The 20860-nt window shown below is 45.3% G+C and overlaps 2 protein-coding genes across 3 annotated transcripts in view; one reads left to right on the top strand and one right to left on the bottom strand.

The window, feature by feature from the left end:
• Positions 1-20860, bottom strand: part of cenpp (centromere protein P) — a 68606-nt gene that overhangs the window by 2646 nt on the left and 45100 nt on the right. The gene's annotated exons all lie outside the window — the stretch shown is intronic.
• ecm2 (extracellular matrix protein 2, female organ and adipocyte specific) lies at positions 116-13116 on the top strand. 2 transcript variants are annotated; one of them, XM_086086143.1, is made up of 12 exons: positions 116-414; positions 3068-3205; positions 4420-4578; positions 6270-6461; positions 7724-8356; positions 8866-8981; positions 9066-9201; positions 10301-10458; positions 10700-10839; positions 11549-11661; positions 11951-12164; positions 12236-13116. In XM_086086143.1, exons 2-12 carry the CDS (start codon positions 3070-3072, stop codon positions 12396-12398), a joined length of 2160 nt encoding a protein of 719 aa, XP_085942269.1. In that variant the 5' UTR covers positions 116-414; positions 3068-3069; the 3' UTR covers positions 12399-13116. The 2 variants fall into 2 exon arrangements, with proteins under 2 accessions (XP_085942269.1, XP_085942268.1); XM_086086142.1 differs by having other exon boundaries at positions 117-414; positions 7685-8356.

Here is a 20860-nt window from a genome sequence, read left to right on the forward strand (position 1 = left end):
CCCTGTCCTTTGATTGGCTGTTGGAACAAAACTGGTGACAGTAAAAAGTTAGTTGACGGCTTTTTTCCCTTTGTTGTTTTCCGCTCCTCAAGTATCCTATTTGGCCTTCTCGTGAACTCTGACCTCCTTCCAGTCCCCAGTGACGCTCCCCTCTGACACTTTCTCTCTCTCTCTCTTTCTGTCTCTCTCTCCCTGGCTTTCTTTTTTTTGCTCGCCCTAATGCTGTTGCACTACACTCACTCACTCGGCAATCACGACTGCGACACTCACACAAACTTTTCTGGACAACACACACACACACACACACACCCATAGAGGAGCATATCGGAACACACACACCCACATCTCTCCAGAAGCTTCCACAAGAAGAGGAGGAGGAACAAGAGAAGGAAGAATTTGGCCTACAAAGCGCTGGTAAGGTCCACTTCCTGTCTCTCTGTCCGTCTGTCATTAGCTCCGCCCTCTCAGTGCACTTGTCTTGTTGGTGATGCTGAATTTGTATGATTCCGAGTATACGACACATTGCAGTCGTCAAGCGGCGGGTTGTTGGAAGTGACGTCGTCAGCATTTATGTAACATTTTCCCCATTTAGCAGGCAATAACCATATTTGGTCACTCAGGCCAGCCTTCAAAATGGACGCCGGCACGCCTCACTTGCAGCCAGCAGACCACAGCTCAGCCCCCGAAGACACTTTGACGAGCAAGATGAAATTTGGTAGACACACTGATCATAAACAGACCAACAAAAAAAAAGAGTCTCAAGAAGGCACCCAAACTTTTACAGGAAGTCGAGCATTTGGATTCAAATTTTGGGGCAAAGAATCTCATTCTATTGTTTCATTTCCTCAACATTATTTGAAAAAAAATATATGTATCAGTCCGTGAAGCCAGTAAATGTCGCCAACGGGAAACTTGGTAGACATGTCTATGACGAGTAGACCCACAAAAAAGTCTTAAGAAGCCATGTCTGGAAAGATACAGGAAGTTGGCCGTTTTCATTGAAAGCAGCCATTCCGGCAAGTCAACTTGTTGTGTTTTTAGAAACTAGAAATTTCGGTAAGCAAGTCGATCACGAGTCGACCAACAAAAAATGCTCAAGAAGCTACGCCTGAAAAGACACACAAAGTCTGCCATTGTGGTTGGATGTGGACATTTTAGGCTCACTTTGGTCATTTCCGGGTTCCCCAATAGTTCGTCCGATTGCTAGCAAATTTGAAGCACAGACAGACAGACAGACAATGGCAAATTGTGAAAATCTGGAGTTTTTGTGGCTGCATGTGGGTGGAGCACGGCAGTGAAGTTTGATGACTAAATCCACTCTGGGGAAGAAACAAAACATCGGAAAAAGCCAAGCAAGCCCTGAGTTTTCTAATCAGTGTTGAAGGTCTAAACATGTCATTTTTTAATCCTATTAATGAGTCATATAGTTTTTTTTACATGCTGGAATAAAATGTCCTCACCTAAGTTGAGAGATGTCCCATGGCGAACTAAGGTGTTATTTTTTTCCTTTTAGTGGATGTTTTTTCCAATGGGAAGTGTTCTTAATACAAATCAATGTGAAATAATAAATGTCACTTTAACAAGCACAAAATGAGAGCAGCTGACTTTGTCTGGCTTTCGTTAACACGCGCGCGCTCGGACAGAGTTATTTTTATCCTGCGCTGGAGCTCCATGTGAGCCTGTTCATCCAGGATCTTAAAAGGGAAAAAAAAGGATTTTCCACATCTCCCCTCCCTCGTCATTTTGGACACGCGCATTAGGCACTCTCTTTCTCTCTCTCTCTCTTTTTCTCTTTCTCTCTCTATGACTTAATTACATGAAGAAAAATTAACCCTTTGACACGGCGACACAGTTTCATCAGATGTGAATTTTTACCGTCCACACGGGGGCAGCAGAGCAGAAATAACTTGTATTTTCTCAATGAATTGGAGCTGCGGTTAAGTGGTGAGGAAGAATGAGGCCCGATATCAAAAAAAGGGCTCAATTCTCTCAACCACTCACAGCAGATTATTATTATTATTTTTTTTTCCATGTATCTCTTTCTCGGATGAACGCTTCGGAAAATGAATGAATGAATCTATTTCTATAACTCGTGTCGCCAATGTGTGGAGAATAGGCAACTAGCATAGCTGGACTTGAGTGCGATGAGCTAGTTAGCTAGCGAGCTTGTGAGCGGGAGGAAAATGATGCTTAAGTTTATGAGCCGACGACAAGTTAGTTGCAATCCTCTAAGAAATGTTTGTTATTGACGGACTGCTTGTTGCAAATGGTCAAAATGGCTCGTTCAAACCAAAATGTCTTTTCAGTCGTGGGTCTTGCGGGATCACTTTTTAAAATAAAGAAAAATGGCCACGCCATGACCAAAACGTCCACTTCCTGTGTCTCTTAAGTGATTGTTTCTTGAGACTTTTTGGGTGGGTCTACTCATGAGCAAGAGGCTTATCAAGTTTCAAGTTGCTAAGTCAAGCTAGCTTTAAGGGCTAACTATTTGGACATTTTGACAAAAAAATAGAGAACCTGATCCCAAAATGTCCACTTCAAACCAAAATGGCAGACATCCTGTCTTTTTTTGGGCGTGGCTTCTTGAGACTTTTTTTTGATAGACATCTCTACCGAATGTCATGTCACGACATCAGACCGGCTTCGGATGCGGAACTTTTCATTTCAGTATCATCCACGCGTCTACGAGACAGGAATTTATGAATTTAGGAGCAATGTCTCGTAGGATTTGGTCTTTGCAAAGGACCCTGAAAATATCAGTAAAATGTCCAACTCAAGCCAAAGTAGCAACGCATCGTTGGAAGAGTCACAGCAAACTATCAGGTGTGTTGAGGTGGATCCTTTAATAATGACAGGACCACAGACTACCAATTACACGCGCGCACGCACGCACGCACGCACGCACGCACGCACACGTAGTATATGAGGGCCAGTAGCAGCGCTAACGTGTGTGTCGTCTCCAAGGTGCTGCAGGTAAATATTTCCTGTCTATCTCTTGTTTGACAGGGAAAGAAACATTTGGTGGTTGACGGTGCGGTTAGAGAAGTCTATGTGTGTGTGTGTTAAGGTATGAGGACGGGACTGCTGCTGGCGGCTCTATGGCTGCTTCTGGTTTTCACCCTGACGGATGGACAAAATGGGCAGGAAAAACCTGGCAAGCCGGACGGCGGATTGCGACGGATGAAGAGGAAACGGGACGGACCGGGTAAGATGCTTTTTTCGCACAGAGAAAAAGAGGTATGAAAATGAAAGGGAGAAATAATTGTCCGTTAAACTCTTAACTCCGGTTTTCAGCTATTCCCTTTCACACGGTCCAAACGCTGAACACGGTAAACTTGCCTGGTCGCAACATTGCTTTTCACACAACACAGTGTGAGAAGTGAGTGTTGGGTTGTCTTTCACGCAGACCCTGAGACTACCTATGAAAAGTGCCAGGTTGCCCAGAAGCGACTTTCAGGTCATGGAACTGTAGAATACCCTTTCACACACATTCTGATACCACCTCAGAAGTCAGGAAATTGCCAAGTCGACTTTGGCTTCTCAATCCATGTTGGTGCCTCTCACACATAAAAGCTACCGAGTCGGAAAAGGTGCGAAATTCCTTACTTTCTTAAGACTGGTTCAATAGCTCCTTCTCAAAGATGGCTATTTCCTGTTTGAGGCGAAAGACTTTGAAAGATTGGATGAACGCATCCTGGCTATTTCCTGCCTTCAGAGGTAGTACCAGAATCAGCGTGAAAGGTTAGTCCTCAGTCCCAAAGCCTGACAATCACATCTCAGATCATTCCTGTGTACTATCCGAGTCTGTGTGAAAGGGTATTCTGCAACTTCCTTCTTGGTGATCCGGCAGTTTCTCACCTTAGGAGGTAGCATTTGAGACTTTTCGTGGAATTTCCAGCAACCGGAGGCACACACTTACTGGCAAATTCTTGCCTTCAGAGGTAGTATCAGAATCAGTGTGAAAAGGTATTCGGCAATGTCAAAACCTGACACTAACTTGTGTCAAAGGGTATTCCACAGTTTCAGGTGCAGACACAAACTTCTTGGTGAGCTGGCAGATCACCTTGGTAGGTAGTAAAAGAGTCCGCGTGAAAGGGTAGTTTGCAATTCCAGGACTCGAGCCTTTACTCCCACCAGGCCTGTTGAAAGCAATTGTTGCCATCAGACAAATATGTTACTTCATGAAATGCCCTGTTTGGCTGGGTTCCGTTTGAAAGGTACCGCCAGATAAATTTCAGATCTTCTCCACCAATGATGCGTGATCTCTGTGTGAAAGAGGCCGATGATAACGGGGGGGGGGGGGGGGGGGGGGTTCAGCCTGCAGTGAGGAACACCACAAGAACCACAAGAGTTTGTCAAAGCCAAAACAACGTTATTAACTTTTTGGCGTTTGGCTGTTGTGGTTTCTGCCTTTTGCAGGTCAGGCTGGAGTCAGATCGGGGCGTGCGAAACCCCTTCGGAGCCGACAAATTCCACGCCGCCCCCGCGTCCCGGCGGAGCCGCCCCAAGGGAACGTGGTCTTGTTGGAGTCCTACCGGGACGTACCGGAGCAACACTCCAGCTACAATGTTTTACCAGGTCAGCTGCAGACAGGAAAATGCCACTTACGTTCATTAGCCGTCAGAAAGCTAGCATAGCTGGACTTGAGTGCGATGCTAGCTTGCGAGTGGAAGGAAAATTCTGCTTATGTTTGTTAGCTGTCAACAAGCTATCATAGCTGGATTTAAGTGTGATGAGCTAGTTAGCAAGCTAGCCTGCGAGTGGAAGGAAAATGCGGCTTACTTTTATTAGCTGTTGACAAGCTAGCATAACGTGATTTGAGTGTTATGAGCTAATTAGCTAGCTAGCTTGCGAGTGGAAGGAAAATGCGGCTTATTTTTATTAGCTGTTGACAAGCTAGCATAGCGTGATTTGAGTGTTATGAGCTAATTAGCTAGCTAGCTTGCGAGTGGAAGGAAAATGCGGCTTACTTTTATTCGCAGGGGCGAGCAAGGCAAGCGAGCTTGTGAGTGGAGGTTGTAAGGGCAGACTGCCGAATGGCGTCAGGACAATGTCGTGGAAGATGAGAGGGTACGAGGACAAGAGAAAAGCGTCCTAAATAAAGCGTGCGCATTGTGCTTTGCATGCGACAACGCCGCCAAGAAGTGTAAGATTAGCAGCATCAATGGCAGGAGGGGCCGCACTTAAAACAGCCGCAAACACTCACTTGTTGCTCTGCGAGCTGACTCAGCGGCAGCCACGCACGCACGCACGCACGCACGCACGCACGCACATTTGGCTGCTTTGCTGTTGAAAGGTGCACTTAAGCGCAGGGAGGAGATGATGACTGCTCGGGCTTTGTCTGGTTCGATGCAAAAGATCAAAAGGACTCGACACACAACAAGACGACGACAGGATCGTGTCACGATCATTTGCTAAGGTCACATGACCAACCCCAGAAAACAGGTGAGCCGTGATTGGTCCTTTCCTGTTTCCTGACCAGACGTGATGTCATCTTCAATTGACAGCAAGTGTTTTTAAAAGGTATTAATTGTACATGAAAACAAATGAAGTTATCAACAGAGGTGGCAAATCCAGGTCCAGAAAGTAAAAACCTGCCACAGTTTGGCTTTAGCCCCAGGTGCAAGTTAGCTAGCGCCCTAGCTAGCTCCCATGGTGCTCGTGAGCTATCTATCTATGGTTAGCTAGTCAGTTAGCTAACTAGTTAACCATTAGTTAACTGAATTAGTTATCTAGTTAGCTAGCATCAATGGCTAAAGCCAAACTGTGGCAGGGTTTTGATTTTCTGGACCTGGATTTGCCACCTCTGATGATTGTGGGAGCTCAAACAAAAATGTAAATGTGAAAAGTTGTTCAATAAACATGTTTTAATGAAGACATTTAAAAAAAGTTTTGAGTTGTAATTTGTATTTTAATTGTTTTGGAGACGAATATCGGCTCCAAATATCGGCCTTATTTACTAACAATTGGTATTTGTTCTGAACCCCCCTTCGTCTATCTCTAATGATTATTTATTGATTTCAAAACTTGAATTGAGAGCATTTTGTCTTATAAAAAAACTTGTAAGGGACACTCAAGTCAAGGCAAATGATATATGTTGCATTCTGGGTTTGTGACGTCACGTGACGTTCACAATGCGAGCACGAGGACACGAACGTCGATTTTCAGTCCACAGCAGGGGGCGGTAAAGGACAAAATGGCGGCCTCATTGGACGGCTGATTCTGCTTAACTCTTACTCCAACTTCTACATTTGTGTGTGTGTGTGCAGGTAAGCAGGGCCAGTGCGAATTCCAGGGCATGACCATGTTCAACCACGCCGTGTGGTCTCCCACGCCGTGCGTCACGTGCCTCTGCGCGGGCGGCCGGGTGGTCTGCGACGAGCCGCCCTGTCCCGCCGACCCCTGCCGTCGCCCGCTCGCGCCCGTCGCCAGGGAGTGCTGCCCCGTCTGCGCGGACTCAGGTAGGAACGCGACGTGCGAGAAGCAGGTCGTGGCGCGGATGACGACGTGTCTGAGGCGTGCGGTTTGGAAACGGCGTTCAGTGCTACGGCGGAGGCGATGATGTGCGGGTGACATCATCGGCGTGTGCGCATGAAAGCGGAACAATCAATGACGTAACCCTTGAAACTAGGGATGCACCATAATATCGGTGGGCCATAATTATCGGCAATTATCGAGCGATTTGACGTCATGCAGATAAACCGGATCATAAAGAAATGGGCCGATCCTTTTTGTCACATTGGTCCATCTGTTGCGGCTCAAGTTGTGCCCAACTCCTCAACCCCTCCCCCATCGGTGCATCCCTACTTGACACTAATCAATGTTGTATCATCTATACTTGACTATAGATTATTCCTACACTACTAATGCCTGCCACAGTTTGGCTTTCGCCCCTGATGCTAGCTAGCTAGCTAGCTAGCTAGCTCCCTAGCAGGTAAACGAGCACCATGGGAGCTAGCTAGGAAGCTAGCTGCACTTGAAAGTAAAAACTGTGCCACAGTTTGGCTTTAAACCCTGATGCTACCTAGCTAGCTCCCTAGCAGGTAAACAAGCACCATAGGAGCTATCTAGGGAGCTAGCCAGCTAGCACCTGGGACTAAGGCCAAACTGTGGCAGAGTTTTTACTTTCTGGTGCTAGCTAGCTAGCTCCCGAGCAGGTAAACGAGCACCATGGGAGCTAGCTAGGAAGCTAGCTGCACTTGAAAGTAAAAACTGTGCCACAGTTTGGCTTTAAACCCTGATGCTACCTAGCTAGCTCCCTAGCAGGTAAACAAGCACCATAGGAGCTAGCTATGGAGCTAGCCAGCTAGCACCTGGGACTAAGGCCAAACTGTGGCAGAGTTTTTACTTTCTGGTGCTAGCTAGCTAGCTCCCGAGCAGGTAAACGAGCACCATAGGCGCTAGCTAGGGAGCTAGCTTTCTAGCACCTGGGGCTAAAGTCGAACTGTGGCAGAGTTTTTACTTTCTGGACCTGGATTTGTCACCTCTGGCCATTTGGGATGTGGTTTGTCCGTTCAGCACACTAACACACCGCTGTCTGTCTGTCTGTCCACATCTTGTCTGTCTCTCCATCCTCCTGTCCTTTTCAAACTTCTTTCCACCACTTTTTCTCCTCGAAACCTTCTTCCCTTCTCGTCTCTTTTCCTGCCCCGTGATTGGCCGACCGTTCCCGCCCTCAACCCAGAACCCGACCTCAGTCTTGAACTTTCTGGTGACTCCCCAGCGCCCCGAAACCACGACGACCACTCCATCATCAGCACCCCCCGGCTCAGCCACGAAGAAATACAGCGCATCCTCTGGCGGGAGGAGGAGGAGCACATGGAGGAAGAGGAGCGACTGAGGAAGCGGGAGGAGGCCAAGAAGAGGAAGAGGAAGGAGCAGGAGGAGAGGCAGAAGAGGATCGCGGAGGAGGAGAGGAGGAGGAGGGAAGAGCAAGAGGAGGAGAGGAGGAAGATGGAGGAAGAAGAGAGGAGGAGGAGGAAAGTGGAGGAAGAGGAGAGGAGGCAGAAAATGGAAGAAGAGAAGAGGAGGAAAGAGGAGAAAGAAGCGTGGGAGAGAGAGAAAAACCTGAGAGAGGAAATCATGCGAGAGGAGGAAGAGGAGGAGGTGTGGTTGAGAGGAGATGTCTTCCAAATGCTCCCCAAAGAGGACAAGGAACCAGAGGAAGACGATCTCCTCCCTGCTGCCACGGAGGATCAAGTAAAGGAAGAGGAGGACCAGAAGGAGGCGGTAGCGAAGGAAGGAGGTCTTCCTCCCGGTTGCGATCTCTCTGACGTCGCGCTGACGTGCGACAACGCCAACCTGATGTACTTCCCTCCTCTCCTCATGCCGCAGATCAAGTCGCTCAGCCTGGAGGGTGAGTGACGCATCTTCCAAAAATCGTTATTTTTTTAGAAGCCATTAATCTGTCGATTAATCGACTAATCAGATTCCTTTTAATTTGGCATTAAAGTGTATTACAAAAGCATTTTTTTTTCCTAATTAATGTTAACCAGTGATTAATTATTATTTCGTACTTTTGTATTTGTAAAGTGATTTGAAAAAAAAAAGGGGGGGGTTGATGTTGTACTATGTTACCGATTCGGTCATTGTTTTGCAAAGTAAAAACAGGTGTTTGCAAATGTCTTAAACACATAAGATAATATAAGGGCTAGAGAAATCAGTCAACAATTACTATTGATATGCTGAAATCAAAGGAGTCCGACAATTTTGAATTAAAAAATGTCTCCAAACGATTACTCGATTATTAAAATAGTTGTCGATTAATTTGGTCATCGGTTACTTGTCGATTAATCGATACATTTTGACAGCTCCCCATTATATTGTAATTGGAGTGGATTTATGAGCGTGTTGTTTTTTTGGTAGGCAACAACATCGGCGGCATCCCGGCGGAGGCCTTCAACGGCATTCCCAACCTGGAATGGATCAACTTGAAGAAGAACAAGCTCACGTCCGCAGGGATCCATCACGGAGCCTTTAAAGTAAGACACCGCGGCATACTCGTCGTCATGCGACGATTCGCTGACCAAATCCCGCAGAAATTCATTTGCCTATCAATGAACCAGAGTCTGAAGATGCTGCGGCGTCTGTACTTGGACGGGAACCTTCTGGAAGTTGCTCCTGCCAACCTCCCGCCGAGCCTGCAGGAGTTGAAAATCAACGAGAATCGGCTGCAGAAAATCCACGCAAACACTTTCCAAGGTGACCTCGCACCCAAGTCCACAACTGACCGTCACGTCGCCTACCAACAAGATACACATCTTTATAACCACGCGTCTGTAGAAATTCAACAAAAGAGAGATGACTTACTGCACAGCAATAGAAACTCATATCGTGTAACAATTGTAGTGAATCGAATCGAATTGGACTTGGATTAACTTGGATCGCATTTACAGAGAACAAAAAAAAATCAAAAAATCGGATGTCCGAATTTGAGTGAATCTGACAAGTATCGTAATACGAGTGACTCAACTGGAGACAATCGTATCGCATCGTAACTGGTATCAGTGCAACGGAATTTTGAGTGAATCATGTGACTGTCATCGCAATTAAGGTGAGTCACATCGAATCGTAATTGGAGTGTATTGTACTGCGTTACAATTCAAGTGAATTGAATTTGACTGCAATTTCACTCAATGGAATCAAATCGCATCGTAATTTAAGTGAATCGTATCATTTGCAAATAAAAATGATCATTGATCACCGTAATTGTAGTGAATTGCATCACAATTAGATTGAAATTAATCGTTTTACATTGTAACTAGAGCTCATCGCAACAAATCACAATTGGAGAGAATCGTGTCAAATTTGTCGGAGATGACATCATATCAGAATTGCAGTGAAATGAATGGTATCGATTGAATTGAGTAATTGCTGTCAATCGTATCGTATCGCAATTGGATTTAATCTAATTATATCCTCAATCACAATTGGAGTGAATCAGTCGAAAATAGAGGACATGGAAATGGAGGGAATCATACTGCCGTAATCGTAATTGTAATGAATCGCAATTGCTGTGATTCTTATCAAATCGTAATTGAATATCTTGTATTCAGAGTCCATATCGTATTGCAATTGAAGTGAACTGTATTGCTTTTGCAATCAGTTCATCGTATCTTATGGCGTTGTACTTGGCAAGAATCGTATCCGTACGGCAATCGGAGTAAAGCGCGTTGCATGAAAAATGGAGGGAAATCGTATCATATATCGTAATTGGCCTGAGTTGTGAGGTACGCGGCGTGGCACTTTGAAGTCAGCCGACTGGTGTGGAACTGGACCGTCCGCTTGAGCGTGTTTGCAGGTTTGGCCGCTTTGGTGATTCTGGAGCTGGAGGCCAACCTTCTGAGCGAGGCCAACGTGGACCCCGAGGCCTTGGCGCCCTTGAGCCAGCTGTCCTACCTGAGACTGGGACGGAACCACTTCCGAACCATCCCCCAACGCCTCCCCGCCTTACTCCTGGTACGGGATCGCAACAAGGCGACTTTTTGACGGCTAATCCGAAACATTTTGGAGATTTATGTCACAATGGAAAAGTTCCAACAAACCGCAGCGAGATCTGCCAAATAAACTCGACTGACGCCACTGGAAGTGGGACAAATGTATAAAACCAAGACCACTTGTGGGTCTTTTATTCCCTTCAAAGCAAAAGAAAGCAAATGTTGAAAACTACTGAGCAAAATGTGCAAACTGCTTCCATCAGGAGTTGTACCTGGAGAACAACCTGATCGAAGAAATCCCAGCCGGCGTCTTCAACCACAGCAAAAACCTCAACGTGATTTCCCTCAGGCACAACAGGCTGGAGGAGAGCAGGATCGCACCTCTGGCCTGGATCCACCACAGGTCTGGCAACACTCATGGAATGCTAACCATGCTAACAGTCGCTAGGCTGACATCATGTATAGCGTACTGACATTCCGTTGAGTACACAAAGCCAGACGTGGCAAATCCAGGTCTCGAGAACAAAAACCCTGCCACAGTTTGGCTTTAGCCCCAGTTGCTAGCTAGGTAGCTAGCTCCCCGGATGCTTGTTTACCTGCTAGGGAGCTAGCTCGCTAGCAACTGGGGCTAAAGCCAAACTGTGGCAGGGTTTCTACTTTCTGGATCTGGATCCGGTACAATTTCATACAAAAATGGATCTTCTAATGCTAAATTGCTAAAATGCTAAATAGCATCTTGAGTACAGAAGCCACGAAGGTAGCACTGCCCAATTTCATACCACAGCGGCTAACATGCTAACCGTTAGCATATCTGATGTCTCAGTAGACAGGTGCTCGGGCCTGATGACATATCCAGACTGCTAACGTGCTAACGGCCGCCATGCTAAAATACAGCAAGAACATAAAGTGCTCAGGCTGAGCCATGAGGAATTCCCATCAAGCCTGCTCGCCGGCTAACATTTCGGTTCTTTGCTTTCAGCGGCGCGTGATTGACGGCCGACTTGTTACTTTTGGCCGGCGTGCTGGTCTGCGCGCTTTGTAATTCCGCGTGATGTCGAGCGAGGCAAAAAGTTCTCCGTCCTTCACCCGTGTACCGTCTTTCCCTGCCGCAGGAGTCTGGAGTCCATAGACCTGTCCCACAACAGGCTGCACCTGGTGCCGTCCTACCTGCCCAAGTCGCTGGTTCACCTCGTGTTGGTGGGCAATCGCATTGAGAGAATACCTGGTGGGTGGACACTCACTGTGGGCGACCCTGACTAAAAGGGACGCAGACCAAAGTCAAACTTACAACATAGCGTACTCGACAGACAAAAACAACAACAAGAACACCCGTAACAAATAAAAACCCAACCCCCACAGAACCGAAACATGACATAACCCAAGTCTCGAACCGTCACTAATTTGGAACCCTACCGAGCCTAACCCAAGCGAAACCCTAACACAGGATATTGTAAAATACAAGACGCTGACCTCCGTAGGGATGAAAATGTGAAAGTGTCCCAAATGAACTCCAGGCTTCGTGTTGGCCCACATGGACCCCGGACTGGAGTATCTGTACCTGTCGTACAACAAGCTGGACGGGGAGTCCATCGAACCCGAGTCCTTCTTCGGTTCTTACCACTCCATGGTGGAGTTGTGTCTGGACCACAACCAGCTGCTCAGCGTGCCTTCGGGCATCAACGAGATGAGCAACTTGCACTTCCTCAGACTCGACAACAACAAGATCAGGTAAGGACGGCTCGGGTCGGCTCGGGTCGTGACCCCTTCCCCTATCTTTAAAAACGTGCCATCACTTCCAGGAGCATTCCCGACGAGGGCATCTGCGACCCGGAGCGCGGCGAAGATTCCACCTTGGTGGCGGTGAGGCTGGAGAACAACCTGATCGGCAAGGTTTCCCCCTCCGCCTTCTCCTGCGTGCGCTCGGCCTCCAGCGTCGTCTTAAAACCCCAGAAAACCAAATGAGCAACAGATTTGAACTCGCAACCACCCCCCCCCCCCCACACACACACACACATTGACTTTAAGACCTTGACATTTCGGCTCACGGCGGATGACCCCTTTCACGCTGCTCATCAAAGCCTGCTTTATCGCTGTGTTGCCCGCCTGCGTGAAAGGTACCGACACTGTGTTAAAAGTGAGGCGAACTTTTAGCTTGCTGGGATAGTATCAGAAGCGGAACAGAGGCAGAACGATGGTTGGCTGTGTGAAAGCAGGGACAGGGGTATTCGTATTACAAGGTATTATTTTGTCACCGGCACCAAGCGAAGCAGGAGACTGCCACAGGGGTGTGTGCTGCTCCAAATTTGGTCAGAGCCATTGATAGAGAGAGTTTGGCCAAACTCGGGTTCGGCAGGGTAACAACATGGCGTCCGCATGTCACGCGACCAGCAGCCTCGATCATGCCTCCAACTGACTTCAACCTCACCACCCCGTGACGGTGCCGTTCACACTCAACGGCGTCAGTCTTGGATGAACAGCGCGAAAGGGTCTACATAACCGCTGTTGAGAGGCGACCACAGTGCGCACGATTGCAGCGGATTTTGTTGCTGACAGTTGAAAGTCTTTGCACGCTGTCAACATTTTGATTTCGATAATACATCTGTATAAAATGGCGCCATACGGTACTGAAACAACCGCGACAAAAACTTCAAATATTGCGCAATAAATGCATTCAACATTGTGTCGTTGACTTGCATCGTTCCTCACTTGCGCTCGATAGCGTTAGCTTAGCGAATCAGCCAAATGCGCCAATGATTGTTTTGTCATCCGCACCTGAAACTAATGGCGCGCATCCAAACGACGCCGGAGGCAACTTTATTGTCTTTAGTGAGAGAGAGCAAAAACATTTGAAGATGGTTGCCGGCGTTCACGACTTTCAAGATAATTAAGCGCAGATGAAAAGTCAGAGTGTCTTGATGAAAAATGCGCTCAGCGTCGCCATTTATATTTCACGTCAAGTCAATCAACGATTTCGCTTTGCGGTAAGAATGAAAACTTCCAATGACCTCGCAAACATTTGTGATTTTAGCAATCGCGAAAAGAAATAGACAACAGAGACGTATTGAAAAAAAAGGTCAACTTTCGATATTCATCACATGAATGTAAAGCAATTTTAATGATCGATTAATCGTTTTGAGGCATTTTTGTGGGATTGCTGAAGCATAACTCCTCAACCCGTCCCCTCGCTTATCTTACGGTCGCATATTTGTGACATCATAACGCGCGCGACCCGGTGTCGACGGTCGACACGGCAGTCGTCAGTGTGGGCTTTTTTTTTTTTTACCGTGTCTCCCCAAAATGTTACCCTTGCAGTTTTTTGTTGCATTTTTAAAACATGGCATGCAAGATTTTGTTTTGGCAAACTCGAAATAAGTTACCGGTGGTCTTTGAAGCGGACATTATCAATAAAATGTAGCTTCATGGTGCCTTACACAATGTTTCAATGTGTTTGTTCATGTTAGCCTCATAGTAGGACTCCAAAGTTTATTTTGTAAACAACGATCGACATCGGCACTTTCCAAATGAGTGGTTTATCGGTTGAAAATAATATTATCGTGCATCCCGAGTTCAAATTTCAACTTGCTTTAGGAAATTCCCGCCTCCCGGTGTATATATATCGTCTGATTCCACATTACTTACAGCATTGGCACAATTAATCTTTGCCACCTTCAACTTTTTCTAAGGTCAAATGGTAATTAATTCAAGTAGTTGGTAAAGCGCCTTGTCCAGTAACCAGGAGGTTGCAGGTTGGAATCCCGATTGCACACAGCAACTATATCCAAGGCCGTGATGCTAATTGTTATGCATGTATACCGACTGACTATCAGATCAGGAAATAAGTTATAATTTCCCTGAAATGATTTAAGCACATGCATTCAAATCTTTCAGCATTCCCACTTGATTATTTAGCTTTTTTTTTTTTTTTTTTTTATCATGCTGAAAAGCTGCACCATAACACAGTAGGTTTAAACGTCAAATGTCAATTCAATCTGTTCTGAACTCCTGTTTGGATGTCGCTTCAGAATAATGTCGACATGAGCTGGCCCGCGGGCCGCACTTTACGCAACCCTGCTCTCCAGGGGAAAATGGAGGAGGAGCTCGTCCCATCCCGGTTTCCTTGGCAATGTTCAAACCTCGCGTCCTGGCAAAACGTTGTCAACGCTTCCTCGCTCCACACGAGCCAGCGCGGCATTTTTAGTATTTTTTTCCCCCCGCCGGACTTGGAAAGTATGAGCGGCTGCGAGAGACACGCCGACTCCGAGCGGGATGGCGGGACCTCCTCCCCGTTCCTTTCTCACGTTGCAACGCCGGCCGCGGCTGCGGCAAACCAGGAGAATGATAAGAATGAATGCTGTCATGCGGCAAGACGGCCGAGACCGACTGACGGCTGTCAAACGACACGTCACGTTTCTAATCGATCTCATGTGAGCGCTTAATTGCATAAACGCGATGGAGGAGATCCACGCGCGGCGGGACGGAAGCTGTCGGCCGCTTGGCTAGCTTTGCTTGTCATCAAAAGGTTGCGAGTGCGTACGTATGAGCTTTCGTGTCAAGATTTACAGACAATCGCCGTGAATATCGCCGGTTGCCGTCTTTAGGCTGGAAACGGCGCCACGAAGGACGCGCGCCAAAACTGCAAACAGTCAGCTTTCATTTGGTGCTGTCACTATCCAATAGTTTTAGAATCCATTCATCTATCCATTATTCAATCGATTAATCGACTCATCGGATTCATTTTAATTTTGCATTTAACTGTACTACAAAAGCATTTTCCCCTGATTACTGTCCAGCATTTATTATAAAAAAAAAAAAAGGGGGGATTGATGTCGATTCGGTCATTGATTTCAAAGTAAAAACAGATGTTTGCAAATGTCTTATTTTGATTCAACACAGAAGATGGACAATTTTCTATTAAAAAATGCCCAAAAGATTACTTGATTATTAAAATAGTTGTCGATTCATTTGATAATTGATTATTTGTTGATTAATTTTGACAGCTCTACTTTCATTTGGGGCTATTTTAGGGCTGTCAAAATTAATCGATTAATCAAACAATTAAAGAAGTAATCGATTACCAAATGAATCGACAACAATTTTAATAAAAGAGTAATTGTTTGGAGCCATTTTTTTCTTTTAAACTTGTCCAAATCCTCAGATTTCAGCATATCAGCAGTAATTGTTGACTGATTTCTGTAGTCCTTCATGAAAGAAGACGGATTATCTTCTGTGTTTAATCAAAATAAGACATCGGTTTTTGCTTTGGAAATCTATGACTGAATCGGTAACATAGTACAACAACAGTCCACCTTAAAAAAAAAAAAAGTATATAAATACAAAGTACGAAATAAACACCAATTACTAGTTCATAAACCGTAATCAGGGTAAAAATGCTTTTGTAATACACTTTAAAGCAAAATTTAAATGATTCCGATGAGTCAATTAATCGATCGAATAATCGGTAGATTAATCGATTCTAAAACTATTCGATAGTGACAGCACTACTTTTGACATCCGAATCGGGTGAACTTTGGAGAGTGGGTTGCTCAGCTCAAAAAGCTAGAATCAAACTTGTTCTGTTGAAAGATTGAACTGACAGGAAGTAAAACGATGTAAAGGAACGCTTTCGTTTGACAGGATCCCGGGAAACATAAAGTACAGTACAGCATATCGCACGCTGACGGGCTTTTCATTCATGTCCGTCGTACATCACGTACGTGAACAAAGACGCTTTGACATGTGGAAACGTTTTCCTTTCTCGCAATAAAACAAGCAAAGCCAGCGGCAGCAGATGAAGCGCCGCCGCTCTCGAAGCCGTTCGAGATACGAGAGGAGATGGAATTTGCCAGCGTCACATCAGGCTCGCATTAGATCATGTTTGGGAAAATTGCATCCTTGAAACTTGGAATCTGACATCGGCAGACGTCTCCTGAGGTACCAAACTGCCGTCAGCCGAGCCTAAAGTTTAAACACTTCATCATCATCATTATCATCGTCATCATCGTCACCATCACGGGTGGAGCAGCATTTGCGTTAGTTACGTGACAACCAGCCATCAATTCCAAAATAAAGAGGAAACGCACGAGTGTAAACCACGTCAGACAATTTTTTATGGTCATGTGTCAAATTGGAAAAAACAAACAAACAATCGGCTTCCAATCATGACTGTTTCCATAAATGTGTAAACAATGCCAAAATTCCTCAAAATTGAAGACATAGAAAGTCAAAAACTTGGAATGAAAATCATGACGTGCCAGCAAATCCTACAAGACTTCAGATTAAGGAGCAGGACTGGGAAACACAAACTTCAAATAAAATATGCCATTTTTTTCCCCACACAGATTTGCCATGTTAATGGATTTGTTCGGTAACAAAAGTCAGATTTCCCATTTAAATTAAAAAACAAATAAATCACAAACCAAAATTTTATTTATTGTCTTAAACATTAGAGAAAGACCAATAGATTTCTCAGAGCCGATAACCGATATTTAGAGCCGATATTCATTTTCACAAAAATGGAAAATATTGGCATAAAAAATTTAAAAAGTACAGTCATTTATTATTTTTTTAATGCATATGTTTATTGAACATCATTTAGGGTTTGTAAAATATATATATATTTTTTTACTTTATCAATCTTTGTTTTTAAAAATCTAACAAAAACTTCAGGAATCTTCCAAGGACTTCAATTAAAAACTGAAACACTTTTTTATTATTATCGGCCGTATGATTCTTGAAAATGCCCGATGCCGATATTCGTCAAAATGCTGAATATCGTCACGATAATCGGTCTATCCCTTTTAAACATAAATCAGATTTCCATGAGTTTTATCAATTTGTTTTCAAATTGATCAGATTTCCTATTTGAATTTAAGAAAAAACTCAACAAAAATCAAATTCACGATTTTAAAAAACGGACACAAATCAGATTTCTGATTTATAAACTGGAGTTAGCATTTTCCGTTGCATCTACTTCCACACAAACAATAGAAAAAAATTATAATGTACGTAAACACGATTTTAAGAAATCAGCAATTTATCATGAACGTATACATTTGTCCGCTTTAAAATCCTCACTTTCGTTTCAGAAATTCTTCATTATTCTCACATTTCAACTGGAAAATATTTGACACAAAATCCCCAAATCATTCCATATCAGCCCTCATTTCATTCCAAAGCATTTCCTGCAGAAATTGCATGTGAACGCTAATAAAGGCACTTCACACGGCATCATTTCCTGCGGGAGAAAACAAACCAAAACCAAAAACGCTAAACGGTTGAGTTTGCCTGTCGCGCGTGTTGCTGGTGACGATTCACAAGTTATAAGACACACGCTTACGGATTTAGTGGCGTGGCCTCAATTGCTATTCACGGACAACTTCCGGGACTGTCCTCTCATTTGCCCTGCAAATCTTGACGGCTTTTGGCAGCACATTGTCACTCCCACCACACCACACTCCACCGCCTGCCTCACTAACGCCCGCCTGTCCTGTCCTGTCCTGTGCCGTCCCATCATACAGTGAGCGCTGCTCATAGCAAATCAACACTTGTTCATCCGCTCACCATGTTAAAAAAAAAAGGTCATTTACAAGACAGAGAGACAAAGAAACGTAACTTTTTCAACAGGCTTTTAAAATATTGAATTGATGACAAATTCTTGCTCTCTTGCCGTCAAGTAATGGGAGACGATGTCATCGCATCGAGAAAACAAAAGAAAGACTGGCGCGTAGTTCTCGAAGAAAAGAATTGCTGTCACTATCGAATATTTTTTAGACTCGATTAATCTATCGATTATTGAAACGATTAATCAACTAATCAGATTCATTTTAATATTGCATTCAAGTGTATTACAACAAAATATATTTCCCCTGACTACTGTTTATTTACCAGTGACTGGTGTTTCGTACAGATTGGGTGGGGGGGGGGGGGTGTACTATGTTACCAGTAAAAAGGGATGTTTGCAAATGTCTTATTTTGATTAAACACAGAAAATAATCAGTCTTATTTCATGAAGGACTACAGAAATCAGTCAACAATTACTGTTGATGTGCTGAAATGAGAGGATTTGGAGTTGGGCCATTTTAAATAAAAAAAAAAGAACTCCTGAACTCTCAACTGCCTGAAGTGTAAAACAAAAAAATCCTCTACCTTTTCGCCTCACTCCGCGGGAGCTGTGAGACATGATGTCACCTCAAGATGAAGTGTCAAAGGCTTTTCGAAAAGATCATGAAAAAAAAAGCAATGTGATGCTACTCGAACCCGCCAAGCCACCCGCGTGTTGCTGTTGTGTCTAAGCTGCGCTGTGAAAGCTCCGCCGCTCCTCTCATGCAAAGTCTGTCAAACAGATTACGTGACGAGGTGAGCCAACGTCTTGGATCCGAGCTTCGCAATCCTCACAAGGAACATTCCAGATGCTCGCTTTCCGAGAGCCTCTGTCCTCTGCAGGTATACGACGCACCTCGGACCGGTCGCGGTCGAGGCGGGGCTTGCTGCGAGTGTGAACCGACGTCTCCGCGCCAGCTGCGCCAAAGTCGGACATGTGAACCGCTACATTATGTACATCATTACGTGACTGGAGGGAATAATGGCAAACACTAGCAAAAGTCACAAAAGTCACGGTTCGGATCGGATCGCGCATTTGAGCCCGCTGATCGGATCGTTTTTCGGATCAGGAAAAAGAAAAGGAAAAAAAATAGTAACGCTTTTCACCATTTAAGGCGCATTCCTTTCCTACACAAAAGTAGCCTTGGCCCAGGACATTGAAAAAGAATTTTATTGCGCCAGGTACCAGCTGTCAAACTCATCTACAGCTACCAGCCACAGGCACTCGGAGGTAATGCTAACAGCTATCTGCTAGCCACTTACTGCCGTATCGTACAGCGATGGCATCATTAATTAGCGGTTTCTTAGCGTCCTGAATTCGCGATTGAATATGAGTTCGGGATAGCGTTGTGTTGATGTTGGTTGCAACCTTACTGTCAATCTCAACTACGAATGCCTAAAAGGGAAGTCAAGCTAGCCATCGCGCCACGACGCGGGCTGCTCTCAAAGTAAAAGTCTACTAAGGCTAATTGCATTGCCGTCAATGTATTATTTAGCTAACTTTATTTTGAAGTTACTCTGAGCGTAAGCTTTGTGTTACGTTGAGTACGTTTCAGCTTCCTTGACATGTCTGAATGGTTTGTTGCTGTTTCCCCCCCGTCCCCATAGCCCCCCCCCCCCCCCACACCAAACAATCCGCAGATCGTAGGCCATCCGACCACGGATCAACGCTGATCCGTTTCACCACTAGAAAACACAGAATCAAATTCTGCCTGATTTGATCAATTCGTCATTGACACTAAAATCATGTTACGCCACCTGCACCACAACTTAGACCTGCTTGGAGCAGTCACCAAATGGTCAGGTGTGCCAGGGACGTGTAGAAGAAGAAAAAACGAGGTCTGCCAAATTCCCAAACATGCAAAACTAGAATTGCCCTAGCAAGAAAATCAAGATGCCTACAAAAAGAGAGCCCTGAATCAATAAGTGACCTTACAGTAATTGACTGGCAACTTGTCCATAGTCGACCGGTCCGTTGTTTCTGTTTATGTGCAATGCCAATGGCTGGAAGCGGTTTTGACATGAGAACAATTCAGAAGCCAACCAGTGTCTCACACTGCCACACACTTTCCGCAAATTTCGAGCAAAAGTGGAAGTTTCACGGAAACGGGTAAGTGGATCCGAAGCGTTTCTCCTGAGATGATCTCAGACGCCTCGGAAAATATGACTGCCCGCCCCGCCGGCCCCCCCAGCGAGAAGAAAGCAACGTGGAAAGCAGAGCTTCTTCTCCTTTGGCTTCTTCTTCTTGTGAGTGCCAAACCGAGGGCACATTTGCTCCGTCTAGCGATGCCTCGAGGCCGTGCCTCGGGGGAGGGGGGGCGGGTTCCAGCTGGCCTCAGCAGAAAAGAGAGGCACACAATCACGGGAATGGAAAAAGGAAAAGAGGCGCACGTGAGGCTCAGACCAAGACGACCCACTCTGCTTTTTGACCACCTTTAAAGCGTAAAATGTGCGGGTATGCAATAAGTGGGGTTTGAGCCACGAACAGCTGACGAGTTTTGCTGCTTTTCTGCATAGAGTAAACGATGCAGAACTCCTCATCGTTCGGGTCATTCCCAGCTGTAAACAATTTAGTGGTGTGTTTTGGCGCTACGTGGAATGCTGCTGACTTTTCTTGCTGCTGCTCACATTCACGTCTGTGTATAGAAGATAGCCGTAGCATTATTAGCAGAGGTGGGCGCTCGTTCTATCAATATCGACGGAAGGTCCATCAATCCGTCAGTGACGGACGGCCATTTTGTTGACGATTGATGGGTGACTTCATTGGCAGAAGTGGGTTTTCGTCCGTCAATCATCAATCCGTCAATAAATGTAGCTATCCGTTA

The sequence above is a fragment of the Leptonotus elevatus genome, chromosome 10, assembly GCF_054856555.1.
Source record: "Leptonotus elevatus isolate MCC_2025b chromosome 10, RoL_Lele_1.0, whole genome shotgun sequence".
Taxonomy (NCBI): domain Eukaryota; kingdom Metazoa; phylum Chordata; class Actinopteri; order Syngnathiformes; family Syngnathidae; genus Leptonotus; species Leptonotus elevatus.

Bases quoted from the DNA above. Each gene is read 5' to 3' on its own strand.
- ecm2 (XM_086086142.1), top strand. From the start codon at position 3,070: ATGAGGACGGGACTGCTGCTGGCGGCTCTATGGCTGCTTCTGGTTTTC. The intron at 10,840-11,548 runs GTCTGGCAACAC...TCCCTGCCGCAG, and splicing joins CTGGCCTGGATCCACCACAG to GAGTCTGGAGTCCATAGACC. The intron at 11,662-11,950 runs GTGGGTGGACAC...AATGAACTCCAG, and splicing joins TCGCATTGAGAGAATACCTG to GCTTCGTGTTGGCCCACATG.